Source organism: Ranitomeya variabilis, chromosome 7, assembly GCF_051348905.1.
Source record: "Ranitomeya variabilis isolate aRanVar5 chromosome 7, aRanVar5.hap1, whole genome shotgun sequence".
Classification (NCBI taxonomy): Eukaryota; Metazoa; Chordata; class Amphibia; order Anura; family Dendrobatidae; genus Ranitomeya; species Ranitomeya variabilis.
The window spans coordinates 45,749,387-45,771,780 of NC_135238.1; the positions used below are offsets into that span (position 1 = coordinate 45,749,387).

At 43.7% G+C, this 22,394-nt stretch overlaps 1 protein-coding gene across 1 annotated transcript in view; it reads right to left on the reverse strand.

Annotated features, from left to right (window-relative positions):
* Nucleotides 1–736: 736 nt before the first annotated feature.
* The window catches only part of CRYM (crystallin mu), a 40,811-nt gene continuing 19,153 nt past the window's right edge, over nucleotides 737–22,394 (reverse strand). Inside the window, exons 5-8 of the mRNA XM_077274987.1 lie at nucleotides 21,776–21,959; nucleotides 20,426–20,547; nucleotides 7,538–7,622; nucleotides 737–1,124 (exon numbers count right to left, since the gene is read on the reverse strand). Coding sequence (XP_077131102.1) covers nucleotides 1,051–1,124; nucleotides 7,538–7,622; nucleotides 20,426–20,547; nucleotides 21,776–21,959 — 465 coding nt within the window. The 3' untranslated portion in view covers nucleotides 737–1,050. The remainder of the gene's footprint in view (nucleotides 1,125–7,537; nucleotides 7,623–20,425; nucleotides 20,548–21,775; nucleotides 21,960–22,394) is intronic.

Here is a 22,394-nt window from a genome sequence, read left to right on the forward strand (position 1 = left end):
GCTAGGGGGAAGGCACAGATTTCCTCCTGTGAAGAGAACTCTGGAAGTGTCATTGGACCGGCCGGACTTGCGCAGCCTGGTGAACCGTATTCTGGATTGAGGACTCAGAGATCTTCAGTAAAGAGGTAAAGAGACTGCAACCTGGTGTCCTTGTTATTTACCGCGACCTGCACCCCACAACTGCACCGTTACAACACCACTTATTGCACCGGACGTCCCCCACTGACAGACAGGGCCACGGACCGGGTCTAGCCACCGTGACAACCCCAGGACTGAGACCCAGAGGCCTGGCTCCGGGTACCCCTCGGCCCTGCGGCGGTGTGGGGGCGCTCCATATACACTGGGGAAGAGAGGCGGTCAGACATTATATATTAGTGGGGATGGGCTCGAATGTTATACTCCGAGGGTAAGGGGGTCAGATGTTATACACTGGGGGTGAGAGGCTGGATGCTATACATGGGGGGAGGGAGGCCGGATATTATACACTGGGGGCGAAGGGCAGGGTGTTATTCACTGGGGGTAATGGGACTGAATGAAAAACCTGAATTCCATGATTAAGACAGGCCCAATAATTTTGGTTTTATGTATACCTGACAGTTACATGTAAAACACTGACACACATGGTCGGGAGGTAGGAGACAAAGGGGATGTGTCTGTGTATTTGGATAGAGGTTGGGTGACTATCTCTCTAAAACCTCTACATTATCTAATAGACACCAAACAAACATGCACCAAATGACAGTAACAGTTTATTCTTCTCAAAGCAAGGTGTTTAGCATATTCATGTCACTGACATCATTATTGTGAAATTGTTTTCTTAAAACCAGACAGAACATGTTGATATACAATTTGCTGGAGTGTTATAGCTACGAAGCAACAAATTATACTTAATTTGACAGCAAAACAATGATGCTTAACAGTTGTAGTAAAAATATGATTAATCGGCAATAAAAAACATAAAGCGAAATGATAAAAAAAAATCTCTAGAAAATATCTTTATTGGAAATATTTTGTATGCTAATGACTGCTAGAGCTGATGCACCTTAGTGTTCATTTATTTCCTTTACTGGATAGCCAGGAGTCATAAACCAGTTTTGCAGAGACCGTGTCTTCGATTGCCATACCTGAAATGACAAAAGAAAGCAAAACATTAAAAGGAAAAAAAAAGACCTAATTGTCATACATGTAACACAATAATATAGCCTCACTGTTTTATCCCTTTTTGGATTTGGTTACTGTAGCCCCACAAAGAACGTTGAGGTCCTACCATCTAATTAATTAGATCCTTGATGGTTATTATTGTGTATAGAGGTCAAATACCAAAAAATAAAATAAATATATTTAACATAAAAACCTAAATTTAAATACTGTATAGGTAATTTTCCAATGACACAATCACTTTTTCTATATCAAATATGGTCATCATTGTTGCCATTAACAAATTCCAATTGATTATCAGTATGAAATAATGAGATTATGGCCGCTCAACACTATCCCAGTCTGAATGGTGTCATAAAAAAAAACCTCACAGACCACCAGCTTTTGCTTTAAGGTGGTGTTCTAAAATACAAATTCATTTTCATTCTAAATCCCTATCTATTTAATGCCATAATTGAATCTATTTTCTAATATACTTTAATTTAAATTGTCCTAACATTCCCTCTGCTTTATTTTTTACTACTTCTGTTTTTGATGACACTTTTTTTGAGAATCCCAGTGCATGCTGGGATACTCAAACGAGTCATCAGGGGTCAGGGGCTGTGATAATTGCCAAGAGCTCTGCCCCTTCCATGAAATGAAGTATCAGCAGTCACGTCCATTTCAGGGGCTGGACTACCCCCTGCTCCAATGAGCATGCACAGTTTGTCAATTTTGATGAATACTCAGTAGATTCTTGTCACTGTGCAATATGACAGTGCGCTCCCTCACCGGCTATTCTTACAACATGCACTGACAGTGTGCTCCCTCGCCAACCACTCTTACAAGGTGCACTGACAGCGTGTTCCCTCACCAACTACTCTTACAACATGCACTGACAGTGATCTCCCTCACCAACTACTCTTACAATGTGCACTGTCAGTGCGCTTCCTCGCCGGCTATTCTTACAATGTGCACTGAGAGTGCACTCTCCTGCTGGCTCGCTACTTCAGATCACATTCGGCAAGTTTGTGCACTGCCACTGTGCATATCGCATAGTAACAAGAATCTACTGAGCATCCATTGGAATTGACAAATGACCCATGATCAGTAGAGCAGGGACTAGCCCAGCTCCTGAAACAGGTGCCACTGATACTTTGCTTCTGGGAGGGGGCAGAGGCTGCAAAAGGGACTGCAGCTTGAAGCATCATCACAAAATTAAAAAATAAGCAAAGCAGTTGAATAGTGTAGTGAGGAAAGGATAAGACATTTTTTAAATTACAGTATATTAGAAAGCAGATTAGATTATGGCATAACATAGATAGGCATGTTGGATGAAAATGAATTTGTGTTTCAGACCAAATCTTTAAAGCAGATCTTCTAATCAGTCATAATCCATTAGGATATATGTTATATTACGGCTTTATACTAGACAGGTGTCTCCAATGGCTGACATAAAGTAAACGGCAGGATTCTCTGCGTAGTGGGGCTGTCCCCTGATGATTAGAGTTTCGTGCGAGTATAATTTACCAAATTATATATACACAGTATATATACCGTATATACTCGAGTATAAGCCGAGATTTTCAGCCCATTTTTTGGGGCTGAAAGTCACCCTCTCAGCTTATACTCAAATCATACCCAGGGGTCGGCAGGGGAGGGGGAGCAGGGGCTGTCTAATTATACTCACCTGCTCCTAGCACGGTCCCTGCAGGTCCCTGGCTTCCCCGGCGCTGGCAGCTTCTTCCTGTACTGAGCGGTCACATGGTACCGCTCATTACAGTAATGAATATGCGGCTCCAACTCCCATAGGGGTGGAGCCGCATATTCATTACTGTAATGAGCGGTAACAGTGACCGCTCACTACAAGAAGAAGCTGAGGCGCCGGGAAGCCAGGGACTGCACAGCGCCAGGAGCAGGTGAGTATAATCGGGAGGGGAGCGCTGCGCTGCTCTAAATTCACCTGATCCCTGTTTCGGCGCCGCTCCATCTTCAGTGTCTTCTGCAGTGATGCTCAGGTCAGAGGGCGCGATGACGTGGTTAGTGTGTGCCCTCTGCCTGAACGTCAGTGCAGAAGATGCTGAAGATGGAGCGGCGCCGGAACGGAGAGCAGGTGAATACTGAAAGTGCCGGGGGCCTGAGCGACGGAGAGGTGAGTATTTGATTTTTTTTATCGCAGTAACAGCAAATGGGGCAAGTGTCTGTATGGAACATCATATGGGGCCATAACGTTTGAGCAGCACTATATGGGGCAAGTGTCTGTATGGAGCATCTTATGGGGCGATAATTAACATTTGTGCAGCATTATATGGGGCAAATATCTTTATGGAGCATTTTATGGGGCCATTATTAACCTTTATGCAGGATTATATGGGGCATATTATGGGGCCATCATTAACTGTATGGAGCATTATATGGGGCTCCTGATTCAATATGGATATTCAAAAACACTTAACCTACTGATGTCTCAATTAATTTTACTTTTATTCTATTTTTACTTTTGACATTTACCGGTATCTGCTGCATTTCCCACCCTAGGCTTATACTTGAGTCATTAAGTTTTCCCAGTTTTTCGTGGCAAAATCAGGAAATCAGGGGGTTTGGCTTATACGGTGTATGTGTATATATATATATATATATATATATATATATATATATATATATATATATATATATATATATATATATATACACACACACACATACATACTATATATATATATATATATATATATATATATATATATATATATATATATATATATATATATTTGTTGGAAATGAAGGGTCAATGTTACAGGAAAGTCCCCTCTACATCTTGCGTTATCAAGCAGTCAGTGGTCCTCGCTGTGGGGCTGCGCAGCTGCTTAAATACCAAAGTACAGGCCTTTTATCAGGACTCTCGGCTTCTCAGTCACCAGTGTATGCGACTATATTAAAGACATTTTCAGCTCAGAAGAGGAATTCGCTATTAAATTTTATCTTGATAAACTATTTTTAACCATCAAATAGAATCAATTTTTCCACTTTTTCACCCAAAATTGTACTTCTGGATAGGTCCATACTGCCTAACTGGGGAGTGTCTATCCGCAGGGATGAAGGAGTTAAAAAAAAAAGAAGTTATTATTGGCATGGGTTATTTAGGCAGTTGCCAGGTTAAGGTTAATGTAAGACCCTATTTAACATAAAGGGGTATTTCATGATTATATAGGTAGGGGTTAGCTCAGGGTTCACCCTCTTTTCCTGACAGATTAGAAATAGAGAAGAGTGTGTTCCCCTCCCTCCCATTCTTTCCCTTGTTGGATGCTAGGGGGTCCCATGTTTTTATAGGTTTATTATTTTTAAAAAAAATTAAACAGGCATTTAAAAAATAAATAGAAACAAATATGCAAATATAAAAAAAGAGAGAAAGAAAGTTATAATATGAAACTTTTCTATTCTAAGCATTATCAGTGGTGATGAGCGAATGTGCTGGGATAAGGTGTTATCTGAGCATGCTCGGGTGCTAACTGAGTGACTTTGACGTGCACAAAAAATATGTTAGAGTCCCCGAGCCGCCTGCATGTCTCTTAGCTGTTCGACAGCCGCAATATATGCAGGCGTGGGGACTCGAGCATATTTTTGAGCACGTCAAAGTCACTCAGTTAGCACCTGAGCATGCTCAGATAACACCTTATCCCAGCATGTTCGCTCATCACTAATTATCGGATGTCCGTGGTTTCACCATCAGTCTATCACATAACAGTATGAAGTCACATAGCAAAAGCATGTGAAATCCTAGCACTACCAGAGCCATAATGAGGGAATGCAAAAAAAAAAAAAGCTATTGTAAATTTGTGCATGGAATTTTTGCAAAGAAAGTCAATAATGAAAAATAGCACAATAAAACCTAACCCTTTCTTGCCTTAGCAATTTTTGCAATTTAGTTTTTTTTCTTCACATTCTTCAAAAAGCCATTTTTTTTTTATTTTTATTGACATAGCCGTATGAGGAGATATTATTTTGTTGGATGAATTATAGTTTTGAATGACAATCATTTTACCATGCAATGTACTGAGGAACAGAAACCGAATTCCAAATGTGGTGAAATTGTTAAAAAAAACAAACACCTGCCATTCATTTTTGGCGTTTTGTTTTTATGATGCTCATTGTGCGGTAAATTTTACCTGGTAACAGGACTCTTCAAGTCAGTGCGATTACACTCATACCAAATTTGAATATATATATATTTTTTTTAAATCAAGTGGGGAAAAAAAAGTGGAGATTTCTTAAAATAAAATAAGAAAAAAAATATAGTTTGTGTCGCCATTTTCTGAGACCCATAACTTTTTCGTTTTTCCTTTGATTGGGCTGTGTGAGGGTTTTGTTTTGCCTGGCAAGCTGATGTTTTTGTAGATCCCACTTTGGGGCACTTATGACATTTTGATAGCTTTCTATTGCATTTTTTAAAGGGAAAGAATGTAGGACCTAAAAATGCCAATACTGTTTTATTTTTTGTTCTCTTTACCTTTTTCTTTTTTAAGCCTTTAGCTTGATCTTGAGCTATGGCGACTTGATGGATGAACCCTCTGTAGAAAGATCGATCTTGTGCAAGCCTAGGTAGGTCCACCAGGGTCTTCTCCGCCATTATCTTGATAGTATCAAGCCATTGGGTTGTTGGTCTTCCTCTTCTATTCTTCCCTTCTATTCCCTTCTATTCTGACCATGATGTCCTTCTCCAGTGATGGCTGTCTTTGTATGATGTGTCCAAAGTCATAGCTCGGCGATCCTTGCTTCGAGTCACATGTCTGACTCGATTTGTTCCTAAATTGATTTGGTTGTTCTTCTTGCCAACCATGGTATTGGTAACATCCTTATCCACATTTCGAAGGCGTTGATTCTTCTTCACTTTTTCTTACCATATGGGTTAGATATTTTGATAGATCAGACTTAACAAATGTTTATTTTTTTGTACTTTTAAACTGGGAAAAAGGGGTGATTCAAAATTGATATTTCGTCATATTTAAAAAAAATTATATATATTTTTATTTTTTTATTTTTATTTTTTTTTACTTCCTTTAGGGAACTTGAACCTGAGATCATTTGATTGCTTGTTTTATATTCTGCAATACTAGAGTTTGGCAGTATATAATTAAATCCTATAAAGACCGGGCTTCAAAGGAAGATCAAGGAGTGATCATCTATTACATATCTTGTGCATTTCACAACACCTGAATATATTCATGCATCTTAAGAGCACCACCAATTTCTTCTCATTCAATTTATTACTTCTGGGTCTAGCCCTAAATTAATATAATGACCCAGAAATCCATTAGCGGCCGGCACAATATGAGGCTGAGGTTCAAAGTGTCATTCTTTCAATCATAAAAATGTTAGAGTCAGGTTCTGGAATTGATGGATCAGTCATTTAGGTATATTTCATCGGTTACTAATGTGCAATACATTTAAGACAGAATGCGAAAAACTGAGTTCGGGCAACTTTTATTATGTAGAAGCATTAACCAGCGTTCCTGGGAAAATAATGGGATTTACTAACAAAAAAAAAAAAAGAATAGAGAGGACTTTGCGTGCTATTAGATGTTACCATGGAAATTTCTACTGAATTTATACTGATTTAAATACATTTCTTTATGCGCCTTTTAGCCTAAATCCTGTGGGCTTACATTGCCAAGTATTTATTACATGGGTCACGCTGAACTAAGAGAGTGACAGGTAAACTTTTCCATTAAATGACCAGTACAGTACAGAGAAAATGCACATGCTTGTACAACAAGTAAAAGAATAGCCCAATAGTATTATTATTATTACAATACATTCATTCATTATGCTTGGACAAATGGAGAATTTATTCAGATAGAAAATATTCGGCCTCCGCTCCATTAATGGTCTGTGAGTCTGCGGAGTACAGTGTTCGGCTATTTCCGGAAGTCCCATACACAATGATTGGACCTCCGCACCGTGCAGGACAAAGCTCAAGAGCCCCGATGTCGGCATTACTGAAGGTCCCACCCATTGGACACCCAGCAATATGGATGTTTTGGGTTGTCATTATGATTTAGAAAGAGAAAACACAGTAGTTTGACAATAAATGGCTTCACCCAACCACTAACCATGAGTGGAGAAAAAGTTTTGGTGTTATCATTCATATTCTCTGAAAAAAGGCCAAGAAAAAAAAGATTCTGCCTGGGTATGTAAACTTTTGAGTATGTATGTATTATGTATGTATATATATTATATACACACATAATATACCGTATGCAAATTGTATGACCTGAATTAGTTACACCATGGCACCTTCTTCATATGTATTATTGTAATTTGTTCTATTTTTGCCATCTTATACTATTCATTCAAGCATTTTTTTTACAATATAGATCTATATCTCCGATTTGTTTCTTACCTACTGACTTAAAAACCGTTGTTTTATCTGGAAAAGCGGGTTTTGTTCCTTTGAGTATTTCACCAATTTCTCCAAAAATAGTTGCCTAAATGAAAAAAAGAAAACACACAATCAAAATATTGTCAACTTTTTCATTTCTGATTCTTCAACATCAGCCTAAAAAGAACAAGTATGGAGCATGTTGCCTATTGCAATGTCTGAGTATTGAAAAGGGTTATAACAAAAATGTAAAGTCAGCACCTATCCACTGAATAAGTGATAATTTCCGAATGGATGGGGGTCAGACGTCTGGGCCCCCCACTGATACCAAGAATGGGGCTCTCAAATCCTCAATTCATTCTTTATAGGACCGCAGGAAACAACTGAGTATTCAGATTAGAGGATAACTTCCCATTTGTCATGGGTCTAACTGCTGGGACCTCCAGTGATGATAAAAAACACGGGGTTCTGAAGACCTTGACAGTAAATTCCATGGTTTTCTCAATAACTCCCTTTTGGTGAGCCTTAGGTGGAGCTACACAACATGTAAACTCCAAGCTCCCTGCCTCCAGTTGCCAGTTACAAGTTCTTCTTCCTGGTTCACTATCGTTACTCTCAAACTGCTTAGCTAGTTTGATTCCTAGCGTGATTTGACTATTCAACATAAACACCCTGACAATTTTGTTCTTGATTCCCATCTCTTGGTATTGAGCCGGCTTCCTGTCCATCTTCTGCCAGTCTGCTGTAATGGCTAACAGCCTCTATGTGGACTCAACCCAAGGGGCCACTGCATGAATTCAGATGTCTATATAGGGGCTAAAAAGTGAAGGCTAGGGTTCCCCTAGGATCTGCAAGACAAAGCGGGTAATACAAAGGCGATCCGGGCAAGCCTTCTACTGATAGTGCTCCCTGACAGAAGGTTGAGCATGTGCACTACTGCACCATTCATCCTCTATGAGACTACTCGAGATAGCCAAGAACAGCACTCACTATATCCATTCTGATAGGGATTGGCAAGGTGCTAGAGTTGATAAATTACCAACTTTTTTTATTCCTTTAAAAACTAATTAACAATTAATTTTTTGCAAATTACATGTGGCCTTTTCAGGAGTAATATGGTAGAATATAATTGCAGACAGGTACAATATTTCCTAACCTTGATCTGGTGGCCAATATAGTTAACCTTGGTTAAGTCCATTATTCTCTTAAAGGAAAAGGGCCCAGCAATCGGTAGGTTATCCCTTAACCCAATAGATAGAGCATAGTGTGATGCTGTAAGAATCAGGCTGCACTCAGATGTCATCCGAGTGCAGTCCCATTTGAGAGAGTGGATTCAAACAGGGACAACGGAGAGTGGACCCACTGGACCGTGACGACGAACCCCTCCCGGACGAGCTGACCAGGTGGACCGCCCCCTATACAGGGAGCGTTAGGGGCAGGCCCGTGAGGGACTATCGCCACGGAAGCTGGAGGGTCGACTGAGATAAGAAGGGTACACTGCAGGAACACAGGGACCGAAGGAAACAGCGGAGGAAACAGAGGGAATGGCAAGGAACTACTGAGACGAGGGAGAAGATGGGAATACTACAGAGACACGGAGGCTGACGAGACAATATGGAGACACAGAGGCTGACGGGAGCAAGGAAATGGTAAAGGAGCCGGGCAGGTACCGCAGAGAAACAGGAACTGAAGGAACAAAGCAGGAACACAGGAAAATCAGGCAGGTACTGCAGAGGAAGGAGGAGTCCCAAGGTCAGAAAGCTAGGAATGCACAGAGACCACAGGTGACCAGAAGCACTTGTAAACACAAATGATCATCAGGCACAGGAGCAGCAGGAAGCAGCTTATATACCAGCGTGAGAGCTACTTCCGGGTTACAGTCCTCCAGGATGACGGAGAGGACAGGAAGGAGTGCCAACAGAGGAATCAGATGTGCGCACGCGCAGAGCTGAATGCGCCACGCGCGCGCACCCGGCGAGCTACAGAAGCCGGGGGCGAGCGCTGCATGACAGTACCCCCGTCTTTACGCCCCTCCTTTTTAAGACTTGAAAGAAACCGGGACAAAATGCGAGGGGCCTGAATGTTCTCACGAGGCTCCCAGGACCTCTCCTCAGGACCAAAACCTTTCCAGTCAACCAAAAACAAAGTTCTCCCTCTAAGTTTTTTCATGGCTAAAATGTCCCTAACTTCAAAGACATCATCCTCGGAAACAGGCGAAGGAGAACAAAGGTTAGAAGAATGAAACTGATTAAAAACTACGGGTTTAAGGAGAGACACATGAAAAGAATTAGAAATACGCAGAGAGGCAGGCAACTTAAGTTTGTAAGAAACGTCATTAATACGAGACAAAACTTCGAATGGACCGATATAGCGAGGACCCAGCTTATGTGAAGGAATTTTGAGACGGATAAATTTAGAAGAAACCCAAACCTTGTCCCCAGGATGGAATATAGGAGAATCGAGGCGTCTTTTGTCCGCATGTCTCTTCATCCTGACTTGAGCCAACTCAAGGGCAGACTTGGTCTCCTGCCAGACCCTGGAGAACTCTCTAGACAGAAGATCAGCCGCTGGTACAGTAGAGACAGGAGGAACCGGAAGAGGAAGACCAGGATGTTGACCGTAGACGATAAAAAATGGAGATTTGTTAGTAGCTTCGCTGGAATGGTTATTGTAAGAAAACTCAGCCCATGGCAGCAAGTCAGACCAATCATTCTGATGGGAATTGGAAAAATGACGGAGATAAGTTACCAAGGTCTGATTAGTACGTTCCACCTGGCCATTGGACTGCGGATGGTAGGCCGAAGAAAAGTCAAGCGAAATGTTCATAGATTTGCAGAGGGATTTCCAGAAGCGGGCGGTGAATTGAACGCCTCGGTCAGAAACAATATGTAAAGGAAGACCATGAAGACGAAAAATATGGTGAACAAAAATCTTTGCCAATTCGGGAGCAGAAGGCAAACCAGGTAGTGCAATGAAATGAGCCATCTTGGAGAAACGATCCATGACCACGAAGATGACGGTACAACCAGATGAAGAAGGCAGGTCAGTGATGAAGTCCATCGATAAATGTTGCCACGGAGTGGAGGGTACCGGTAAAGGATGCAAAAGCCCGGAGGGTAGTTGCCTGGGAATTTTATTCTTGGCACAGGAGGGACAAGAGGCGACAAAACTTTGGACGTCCTTGGACAACGTAGGCCACCAGTAATAGCGAGAGATCAGACGGAGGGTTTTTTTGAGACCAACATGTCCAGCTAATTTGGAGGCATGACCCCAAAGTAAGACGCGTTCTCTGTTCTCTTCAGCAACTAAGGTCTTACCCGGAGGCAACGAGGAAAGAGAGAGAGGAGCAACTGTGATAACTCTTGCAGGATCGATGATGTGCGCAGGTTCTTCCTCCATATCCACCGCCTGGAATGACCTAGACAGAGCGTCGGCTCTGGAGTTTTTATCTCCTGGCAGGAAACGAAGTTCGAAGTCAAACCTGGCGAAAAACAAGGCCCACCTGGCCTGCCGAGGATTTAGTCTTTGCGCAGAGCGGATATATGCCAGATTCTTGTGATCTGTGTAAATTACAAAATGATGTAAAGCCCCCTCCAAGAGGTACCGCCACTCCTCCAATGCCAACCTGATTGCCAAAAGTTCTTTATCACCGATAGAATAATTCTTTTCAGAGGAGGAGAAGATCTTAGAGAAAAAACCACAGGGCACAAGACGACCAGAAGAGGATTTCTGCGAGAGCACAGCTCCAGCTCCAATTGCAGAAGCATCTACTTCAAGGATGAAGGGTTTATTGGCCACAGGACGATGAAGAATAGGAGCGGAGGCGAAGGCCTGCTTGATGGACCGGAAAGCCTCTTCGGCCTCAGACGACCATAGATGAGGATTGGCACCCTTCCGAATCATGGAGGAGATTGGAGCAGAAAGAGAGGAAAAGTGAGGGATAAACTGCCGATAGTAGTTAGCAAATCCAAGAAATCGCTGAATTGCTTTCACTCCAAGAGGACGTGGCCAGTTGAGCACGGCAGAAACTTTTCCTGGATCCATACACAAACCAGCGTCGGAAATGATGAAACCCAAGAAGGGAAGAGATGACTGTTCGAAGACACATTTTTCCAGTTTTGCGTACAGCCGATTCTCTCTCAAACGCTGAAGTACTTGCCGTACATCTCTTCTGTGAGTAGACAGATCTGGAGAGAACACAAGGATATCGTCCAAGTACACTACAACACAGGTGTAAAGTAGATCCCGAAAAACATCATTTACAAACTCCTGGAAGACTGCGGGTGCGTTGCATAAACCGAATGGCATAACCAAATATTCATAATGACCATCTCTGGTATTAAACGCAGTCTTCCACTCGTCACCGGAACGGATACGGACCAAATTATAAGCTCCTCTGAGATCCAATTTGGTAAAGATTCGTGCTCCACGTAGACGATCAAAGAGTTCTGGTATGAGAGGAAGTGGGTACTTGTTCTTGATCGTGATAGTGTTGAGACCCCGATAGTCTATACATGGGCGAAGAGAACCGTCCTTCTTCTTGACGAAGAAGAACCCAGCTCCTGCAGGTGAGGAGGACTTTCGAATGAAGCCTCTGGCCAGATTCTCTTGGATATATTCGGACATGGCTTGAGTTTCGGTAGGAGACAATGGGTAAATACGTCCTCGAGGTGGAGTAGAACCAGGAACAAGGTCTATCGGGCAGTCATAAGAGCGGTGCGGCGGCAAGATCTCCGCCTCCTTCTTGTTAAAGACATCCGAGAAGGCGCAATAGGCTGGAGGAATTCCCGTGGATTCCGAAGCAGACCGAAAGGAGGACGCAGGCTTGACAGGAAGCAGGCACCTGTTCAGACAAGACTGTCCCCACCGTAGAACATCTCCAGTGCGCCAGTCCAGAGTGGGTTCGTGATCTCTCAGCCAAGGAAGACCCAAAAGGAAAGAATGAGACAATGAAGGTAAAACATAAAAGGCCAGTTTCTCACGATGAAGAGCTCCAATCTGAAGTTCAACTTCCTCCGTAACTAAGTTGATGGTCTCCCGCAAAGGCTGACCATCGACGGAAGCTATTTGTCTAGGAGTCTCCAAGGGTCTAACAGGTATCCCAAGCCTGTTTACAACCTCGAGCTGAACAAAGTTCCCAGCCGCTCCTGAATCAACATAAGCCTCCAGAGAAAAGTGACGGGAACCTAAATGTAGAATAACAGACAAAACCAGAGGTGGAGAGGAGTCATAACCACCTAGGAAGGCCTCTCTTACCTGTCCTAGGCGGAGGCGTTTCCCGACCTCTGAGGACAGGCGCGTAAGAGATGAGAGGCACTACCGCAGTAAAAACAGAGACCTTGTGCGAGTCTCTCCTTGCGGCGCTGCTCGGAAGACTCAAAGCGATCGACCTGCATGGGTTCAGGAGAAGATGAAGAAACCACCGGGGCTGTTTGAGAAAAAGAAGTCCCTCGAGCAATAGTGGTCTGGCGAAGAGGTCTCTTTTCTCTGGCAAGCTCGCGAGTGCGCTCCTGAAAGCGCAGATCAATGCGTATGGCCAAGGAGATAAGATCATCCAAAGAGGTGGGAGTGTCCCGTCCTGCCAGCTCATCCTTAATCCGTGAAGACAAACCACGCCAAAACGCTCCAACCAAAGCCTCATTATTCCACCCAAGGTCTGAAGACAGAGTCCGGAAACGGATGGCGTACTGAGCTACAGAGAGAGTGGCCTGGCTAAGGTTAAAGATAGACTCTGTGGTAGAGACCAGACGTCCAGGTTCATCAAAAACCTTGCGGAAGGTATCCAGGAACGGATTGAGTTGGGAGACCAAAGGATCATTATGCTCCCAGAGGGGATTAACCCACGCCAAAGCCTCACCCTCCAAATGGGATACTATAAAAACAACCTTAGCTCGATCGGTGGGATAAAGTAGCGGAGACAATTCAAAATGCAACTGGCATTGAATAAGAAAGCTGCGGCACGCTTTAGGATCCCCACCATACCGAGGAGGTCTAGCAAGTCGGGGCGAGGGTTGTGGCGCAGAGACAGGAGTGGAGACAGAGGCCACATTCTGGAGGGCGAGAAGCCGATCATTAATAGAGGCCAAAAAATTCGAAATATGGGACTGAGTGTCCCATTGTAGACCTAGCTCCAGCTGAAGGGCAACCAACTGCGGAGCAATACCAGGATCAGAAGGCTGTAAAGCCGCTAGGCGAGACTCCATATTTTTTAAAAACGACATGATCCTAGTCTGGTTTTCACGCAAAAAGAGTAAGTCTTTTTGAGTAGCGGAAGCTCCAGCGGGGTCCATGGCCTGATGATACTGTGATGCTGTAAGAATCAGGCTGCACTCAGATGTCATCCGAGTGCAGTCCCATTTGAGAGAGTGGATTCAAACAGGGACAACGGAGAGTGGACCCACTGGACCGTGACGACGAACCCCTCCCGGACGAGCTGACCAGGTGGACCGCCCCCTATACAGGGAGCGTTAGGGGCAGGCCCGTGAGGGACTATCGCCACGGAAGCTGGAGGGTCGACTGAGATAAGAAGGGTACACTGCAGGAACACAGGGACCGAAGGAAACAGCGGAGGAAACAGAGGGAATGGCAAGGAACTACTGAGACGAGGGAGAAGATGGGAATACTACAGAGACACGGAGGCTGACGAGACAATATGGAGACACAGAGGCTGACGGGAGCAAGGAAATGGTAAAGGAGCCGGGCAGGTACCGCAGAGAAACAGGAACTGAAGGAACAAAGCAGGAACACAGGAAAATCAGGCAGGTACTGCAGAGGAAGGAGGAGTCCCAAGGTCAGAAAGCTAGGAATGCACAGAGACCACAGGTGACCAGAAGCACTTGTAAACACAAATGATCATCAGGCACAGAGGAGCAGCAGGAAGCAGCTTATATACCAGCGTGAGAGCTACTTCCGGGTTACAGTCCTCCAGGATGACGGAGAGGACAGGAAGGAGTGCCAACAGAGGAATCAGATGTGCGCACGCGCAGAGCTGAATGCGCCGCGCGCGCGCACCCGGCGAGCTGCAGAAGCCGGGGGCGAGCGCTGCATGACACATAGCTCTTTAAATTCTATGTTCAGTGTGTTAAACTACTTCTATGTTATGTATATACCATTCAGACAAAAATCACACAACCAGCTCACCAAGTATAATAATAATATACTCAAAATCTATTAGAAAAAATATTCAGAAACGGAATGCCTCAGTATCAGATGAATGATTAGCAGAACGTAGTCATAGACCCCACACTAACAGCATGATGCAGAATGGTGACAAAACGAATGCTGGAGAAGCAACACCGATTTGTCTCAGGTTATGAAGTTGAGCTGATCATTTCCCATTGTCAGGACTCTGAACATTTTTTACCTTTTGTGCATTACTGCCCTTTTCCAACATGGCGTCTTTGGTCTCATGTGCACTTGTCTTCCTGCTATAAAACTCCACCCCAGCCTTCAGTCTGTGCTAGATTATTCTGCTTTGCATCCAGCTATGATTACTCCCTGGCCTTGCACCTGCACCTGCTCCTATGAACCTGTGTTGGAGATCCTGCCACTCTGCTCTGAGTTCCTGCTGCATACAACAGTGTTCAGTAATCCTCCTTCATCTGCTGCTCGTGTTACTTCCATCTGCATTTGTTGGACATGTAAGCTGTTTGCTGCTCTGCAAAACCTGAGACTATTAACCAGGCCTCCCTGGTTGAGCCAAGATATGATTTGAACTGCCTAATAGCATATCTATCTGTGTCTGGACTAAGTCAAGGATCTATTTGTGTCAAGTTTTCCTCAAGAATAACTGTGCTTCATAGACTTTCTGTTTGTTTGCATCTACCTCTGAAGTTTCCTATTGACTGCTAAGCTGCGTTTATTATTTGCACCAAGTGTTGTGGACTTGAGTTTCTCTCTGCACCTGTTTGAATCACCGTGTGATAATATAAACTTTACCACTTATAAAACTGTGTCCTGTTGTCTTGTTCCACGCAAAGAGTCTCCTGAATTATCCCCTATAATTATTACAGGATAATCTAGCCATAAAAAAAGGGGACTACTGGAACAATGACTGCAGAGAGCAGATTAGAGCAGGTGTTTTCCATAATTAGATCACTGCAGAAAGATGTGGAAGGTCTGCAAAAGAAGTTTGGAAGCTTTGAACACAATCAACAAGTGTTTGGACAAACTTTGCAGGACTTAAGCAATCGCATGGCAGCCCAGGAAAACAAACTTGCTGGCATAGAGTCCCAGTATGGATGGGCTTCTCAGGACATAAGCACGCAAATAGCTGCACAAGTGACTTTACCCTCTGGGCAACCGCCACCAGCTAGCCCACCTAAGTTGCCCCCATTCAGATTTAATGGTGATCGCGACAAATTTCGTGGCTTTGTGAATCAATGTATGCTATATTTTGATGTGCATGCTGACCGTTTTCCTAATGATAGATCAAAAGTATTGTGTGTAATAATGCTACTGACCTCACGAGCGCTCGCCTGGGCGAATCCGATGATTGAGTCTAGCGACCCACGGTTAAATAACTTGGATGATTTCTTGGCCGCTATGGCATTAATGTTTAATGACCCTAATTGCCGTGCAACCGCTGAATCTGCTTTGTTGTCTTTACGCCAGGCTAAACGTTCTGTTATTGAGTATGCCACTGAATTCAGGAGATTGGCGGTAGATACCAATTGGGACAGTTATGCACAATTGCCTATTTTTAAAAGGGGTCTGTCTAGTATTATAAAAGATGAACTAGCCCGCTCGGAGTCACCACAAGAACTAGAGACATTTATACAGCATTGTGTGCACATAGACATTCGCCTTACTGAGCGTAGGCAGGAGAAATTTGCTGCATATAACCGTATTTCTAAATTTTCCCTTCCTTCCAAAGAGCCTGCAGGTAAAACATCTCGGGAGTGGAGGAGGTGCCCATGCAAATTGATTCCGCTCAGAGACGCGAGATCAATGAGCGTCGGGAGCATCACCTTCGTGAAAGTCTATGTTTCTACTGTGGCCAGTCTGACCACTTCTTCATCAATTGTCCTAAGTGTCCTATACGGCCTAACAAGGTGCTAGCAGCAATAGGGGAGTATGACAACTGTGATGATGAATCTGACATCTCTGAATGTAGCCTGCCTTTAAACGCTGTATTCCATTCACTTTCTATGACTTCACCCCCCAAGGAGCTGAAGGAAAAGAACTCTCACTGTTCTCTCCCTATTAAGATCCTGTGTTCAGGACAGTGGATTTCCAGTTCAGCTATGATTGACTCTGGTGCAGGTGGCAATTTCATGGATATCGCATTTGCCAAGGAACATGGTATTAAAATTCAGCTAAGAGCCTCTCCAATTACCATGGAAACAGTGGATGGGTCACCTTTAATCTCTGGGCCTGTGGATCAGGAGACCGTACCCCTTGAAATTTTGTTGGAGCCTAATCATCAGGAGCAACTTTCTTTCTTGCTAATTTCTTCTCCTCATTTTCCTGTGATTTTAGGCATTCCTTGGCTGCGTTCTCAGAACCCAATTATCAACTGGGAGACAAAGGAGATTATCTTTCCAACAAGGAGCAACTCAGCGTTAACAGAAGCTGTCCCTGAGTACACGGCTACGGAACCACATGTACAGGTATTTTCTTTACCTCCAGCATATAAAGAGTTCTCTGACCTCTGTGACAAGAAGAATGCAGATCAGCTTCCTCCACACAGGCATTATGACTGTTCCATTGAGTTGCTTCCTGGGGCAGATATTCCTTTTGGTCACGTATACCCTTTGGCGGCACCTGAGCTTCAAGCCTTAAAGGAGTATATTGATGAAAATCTGGCCAAAGGCTTCATACGTCTTTCTTCCTCACCAGCAGGGGCACCCATTTTTTTTGTAAAGAAGAAGGATGGGACCCTGAGACCCTGTGTTGACTATTGGGAACTCAATAAGGTAACCGTACGAAACCTTTACCCTTTGCCTCTGATTCCCGAATTACTGGAAAGAGTCCGCCATGCTAAGTTGTTCTCTAAGCTGGATCTTCGTGGGGCTTATAATTTGGTGCGTATTCGTCCAGGGGATGAGTGGAAGACAGCATTCAGATGCCGGTATGGACACTTTGAATCTCTTGTGATGCCCTTCGGGCTTGTAACGCCCCTGCAGCATTTCAACACCTTGTTAATGACATCTTCAGAGATTTGTTGGACCAGTTTGTGGTGATCTATTTGGACGATATACTAATCTTTTCTGACTCTCTACAGGAACATGAAGAACATGTCAAAACTGTTTTAAGACGTCTGAAAGAGAACCAACTGTATATCAAGCCGGAGAAATGCGAGTTCCATCGTTCTGAGATACAGTTCTTGGGTTATATCATCTCTCCCCAGGGGCTGAACATGGAATCTGGTAAGATTCAGGCTATCCTTGACTGGCCGGCACCCAAGAACGTTAAGGAGGTCCACCGTTTTATTGGTTTTGCAAATTTCTACAGACGCTTCATTCGAAATTTTTCTGATATTGTCCGTCCCATTACTTCCTTGACAAAGAAGGAAAAGCCCTTTAAGTGGTCATCACAGGCTCAAGAAGCTTTTGATCGGCTGAAGATCTGTTTCACATCAGCACCGCTGTTGATACACCCAGATCCAACACATCCTTTCATTGTGGAGGTGGACGCTTCTGATAATGCTTTGGGAGCTATTCTCTCCCAAAGTACTGGAGAGAAGGGTCTGCTACATCCTTGTGCTTTCTTTTCCTGTAGACTAACCTCAGCAGACAAGAATTACGACGTGGGAGACAAGGAATTGCTGGCTATTGCGGCTTTCAAAGAATGGAGGCATCATCTGCAAGGAGCTGCACAACAGATCATAGTGCTAACTGACCATCGCAATCTAGAACGTTATAAGAGATCGGCTGATAGATTCTGTAAACCTGCACCCATGTTCAAGGTAGGAGATTCCGTGTGGTTGGCAACTAAGAATCTGAAGTTAAACGTTCCTTCACAAAAACTTGGACAGAAATGCATTGGCCCTTTCAAGATCAATGGTATTGTGAGCTCTGTGGCCTGCCGGCTGAAGCTACCTAGGACAATGAAGGTGCACCCACTTTTTCATGTATCTTTACTAAAGCCTGTATCTCCTAATACCTTCCAGGGACGTGTTGTGCCACCTCCGCAGCCTGTGTTGATTGATGGGCAAGAACAATTTGTGGTGGAGGAAATTATTGATTCCAGGATTCGCAGGAATCGGCTCCAATATCTGATAAGATGGCAGGGATATCCCCCTGAGGAAGACTCTTGGGAACCTGTGGAACACATCAATGCCCAACAGAAGATTTCTCGTTTTCATCAGAGATTCCCTGAGAAACCAGGTCCAGGATCGTCCTGAGGCCGCTTCTAAGGAGGGAGTAATGTCAGGACTCTGAACATTTTTTACCTTTTGTGCATTACTGCCCTTTTCCAACATGGCGTCTTTGGTCTCATGTGCACTTGTCTTCCTGCTATAAAACTCCACCCCAGCCTTCAGTCTGTGCTATATTATTCTGCTTTGCATCCAGCTCCTGATTACTCCCTGGCCTTGCACCTGCACCTGCTCCTGTGAACCTGTGTTGGAGATCCTGCCACTCTGCTCTGAGTTCCTGCTGCATACACCAGTGTTCAGTAATCCTCCTTCATCTGCTGCTCGTGTTACTTCCATCTGCATTTGTTGGACATGTAAGCTGTTTGCTGCTCTGCAAAACCTGAGACTATTAACCAGGCCTCCCTGGTTGAGCTAAGATATGATTTGAACTGCCTTATAGCATATCTATCTGTGTCTGGACTAAGTCAAGGATCTATTTGTGTCAAGTTTTCCTCAAGAATAACTGTGCTTCATAGACTTTCTGTTTGTTTGCATCTACCTCTGAAGTTTCCTATTGACTGCTAAGCTGCGTTTATTATTTGCACCAAGTGTTGTGGACTTGAGTTTCTCTCTGCACCTGTTTGAATCACCGTGTGATAATATAAACTTTACCACTTATAAAACTGTGTCCTGTTGTTGTCTTGTTCCACGCAAAGAGTCTCCTGAATTATCCCCTATAATTATTACACCCATATTCCCTAATAGTATTGGGTCTATACATTTTAGGACATCCCCAACATATGATAACATATCATCAGCATATAGGGAGATACGTTCCTCCATATTACTGCATTTAAAATCTATTATCTCAACAAACATGCCAGGGGCTCTATGGTAATGACGAAGAAGAACAAACAAAGGGGGCAATCTGCAGTGTTCACCTCCACAATGCGACAAAATCCAACTTTGGTAATAATATCTCAGCATATGTTTGGAAAAATTCTCAGTAAGCCATTTGATTCTGATGCCTTTTCATTGGGTATGGATTGTGAGGGGACCTTCAGCTCCTTGAGGGTCAGAGGTGGATCCATAGCCGCACTTGCTCCTGCTGACAACTTGGGCATATTGATATTGTCTAAAAACCTCCCTTTCCCAGCATCCTTATGAGTGGATTTAGATTCGTATACTTCCTCATAATAATCCCCCATAATATTATAAGTATCTTTTACAAGCTTCCCTTTAGAGCTTTTATAAGATCGTACTACTGTGGCAAGCAAGTGGCCATCACTTTTCCCCTCTTCAAAATATTTTTGATGGACAAAGTAGTATTTATTATCTGCCTTAGACAAAACATATTCTTTGTATGGTTCATGAGCCTCTTTCTATATGAATGTAGTATTGTCAGAGGGGTCTGATATATAGGTTTGCTCACGTTGAGCTCTTTCCTGAAGCTCTTGTGTAATTTTATTAACTCTTAAACAAAGTTTTATTAATAGAGTGAATATCATTTTTTTAGTAGGATACTGTAGTTTTATCTTCAGATGATCTGGAAGTGTTCTTCTTCACTGATCACTGGTGGCCAATATATTTTTCTGGTGAAGACATCTTACCCCGGATAGCACAATATCCCCAGACTCCTTCTGACTGGCCTCTCTGGTGTCCACATACAGCACACAATTCTTCATCAGAGAATCATCTAGTTCTCTCCAGTCCGGCCGGCAAGCACCAAGAGCTGAAAAAGAACGTTGTCTTATTTAATCTTTCTTTAAGTCACTGAATTCTAAATCTAATGAATGACTATGTTCACTTCAAATCATCCTTAGGCCGGTGTCACACTTGCGAGTGCAATGCGAGAAACTTGTGCTAGTCTCTCGCCTCAATACCCGGCACTGCCGCCGGCACTCGGGACCGGAGCGTTCAGCTGCATAGAAATACATGAAGCCGCACACTCCGGTCCCGAGTGCCGGCGGCAGTGCCGGGTATTGATGTGCGAGATTCTCACATTGCACTCGCAAGTGTGACCCTGGCCTTAGAGGAAGTCTCTCAGAAAAAAATTACTGTTCAAACCAAGCATAGGAGCTCAGTGCAACTTTGACATATCCAAGCAGTTCAGTGGATCTTCCCACTTACTTGTTTTCCATCTATTTCCAACCTCCTCATCCTTGATTGACAGCTCTGGCTTTTCAGGTGCCAACGAAGGGCAGAGATAGATGGAAAACATGACGAAGGGCTGAGCCATTCCCAATGTACACCCAGTCCCTGTATTGAGTATGAAAAGTCATTTTGTGCTGACAAACTCCTTTTAACTAAATATGATCGAATATGTTCGGCTCCCTCCTTATTCGGCAAGCTACAGCGGGAACCCAGATACCCAGAGCGCTCCGATAATCAGGTGTCCGGCGTCGCAGCTGCATGTGTCGCGTCTGCGTGACAGTCACAACACACAGGCTCTCCATGCATGGGTTGTGACTATCACACAGCCGCAACACATGCAGCTGCGGCACCGGACACCCAATTATCAGGACTCAGCACTCCAGGTATCCGGGTTCCCGCTGCAGCTTCTTCGATAGTGTATGCGTATGGACCAAGGCCACGCTCACTAGTCAGGTTCTGGCGGGGAATATGTATAACTCCTACATCTATCCCGTTCCTGCGTGCGCAGGTGGGATTCATACATCTGCAGTCACACAAGAGTGACTTCAGACTTATTTTGGACCGGGCAACCCCTTTAAGATTTATATATAAAGCCCATATTATCTTAATATTCAAGGTTTTCTAATGTCTTAGCAAAAATGTTGGCTGTCTGATTTTTGCATAAATTGTTAAGAAAAAAAAATACATAAATTAAAAGGTCAACATAGTTGAAGAGTGTAGGGAATATTTTTATGTGTTGCCAGAGTTTATTGATTTTTTCTATATTATTGTCTTTAAGGAAAAGAAAACAGTATTAACTGCAGTACCGTTTATGTGTGCACCTGGCTTGACCCAATCCCCAAAAAGGATGGGTTCTGTAGACATTGTGGCTGTGATAATTACATCAGCACCAGTCACTGCTTCTTGGGCTGTGGAACAAACGTGAACTTTTCCTTCTACGGCTCTTGCAAATTTTTCAGCTTTTTCCTTTGTGCGACTCCAAATCCTGACCTTTATGGTAAGAAAAAAAGATTTTCATAGACAGTAATTTTAAGATACTTCTTTAGTTTAGGGTGGAAGAAGTTTACTAGGCCACTGGGAGAAGCGTTAAATCACTATAGAGGCGGACATAAAAGAAAATTCCAGCTTTCAAACCGATAGGAAGAATATAAATGCCTGCTACATCCTTACCTGGCCTTGCTCCATCGATGTCTGCTTCTGTTGCCATGTGCTACCTTATTTACTCCTGGTACAGTGCTGGTGGTGGTGGGGAAGTTAAGACCAATATTACTGGGAAGATTAGGCACTGCTCAGCCAGCAACACTGGCGTGGATTGGACTTGTGGTGCTGCCGTCCAAAGAGAATGGGTGTGTGCACAGTCTAGCAGCTCAGAAGGAGTAATCCGTTCCCTGCTGTGGACAATGAGGCAGTACCACACCCTATTTA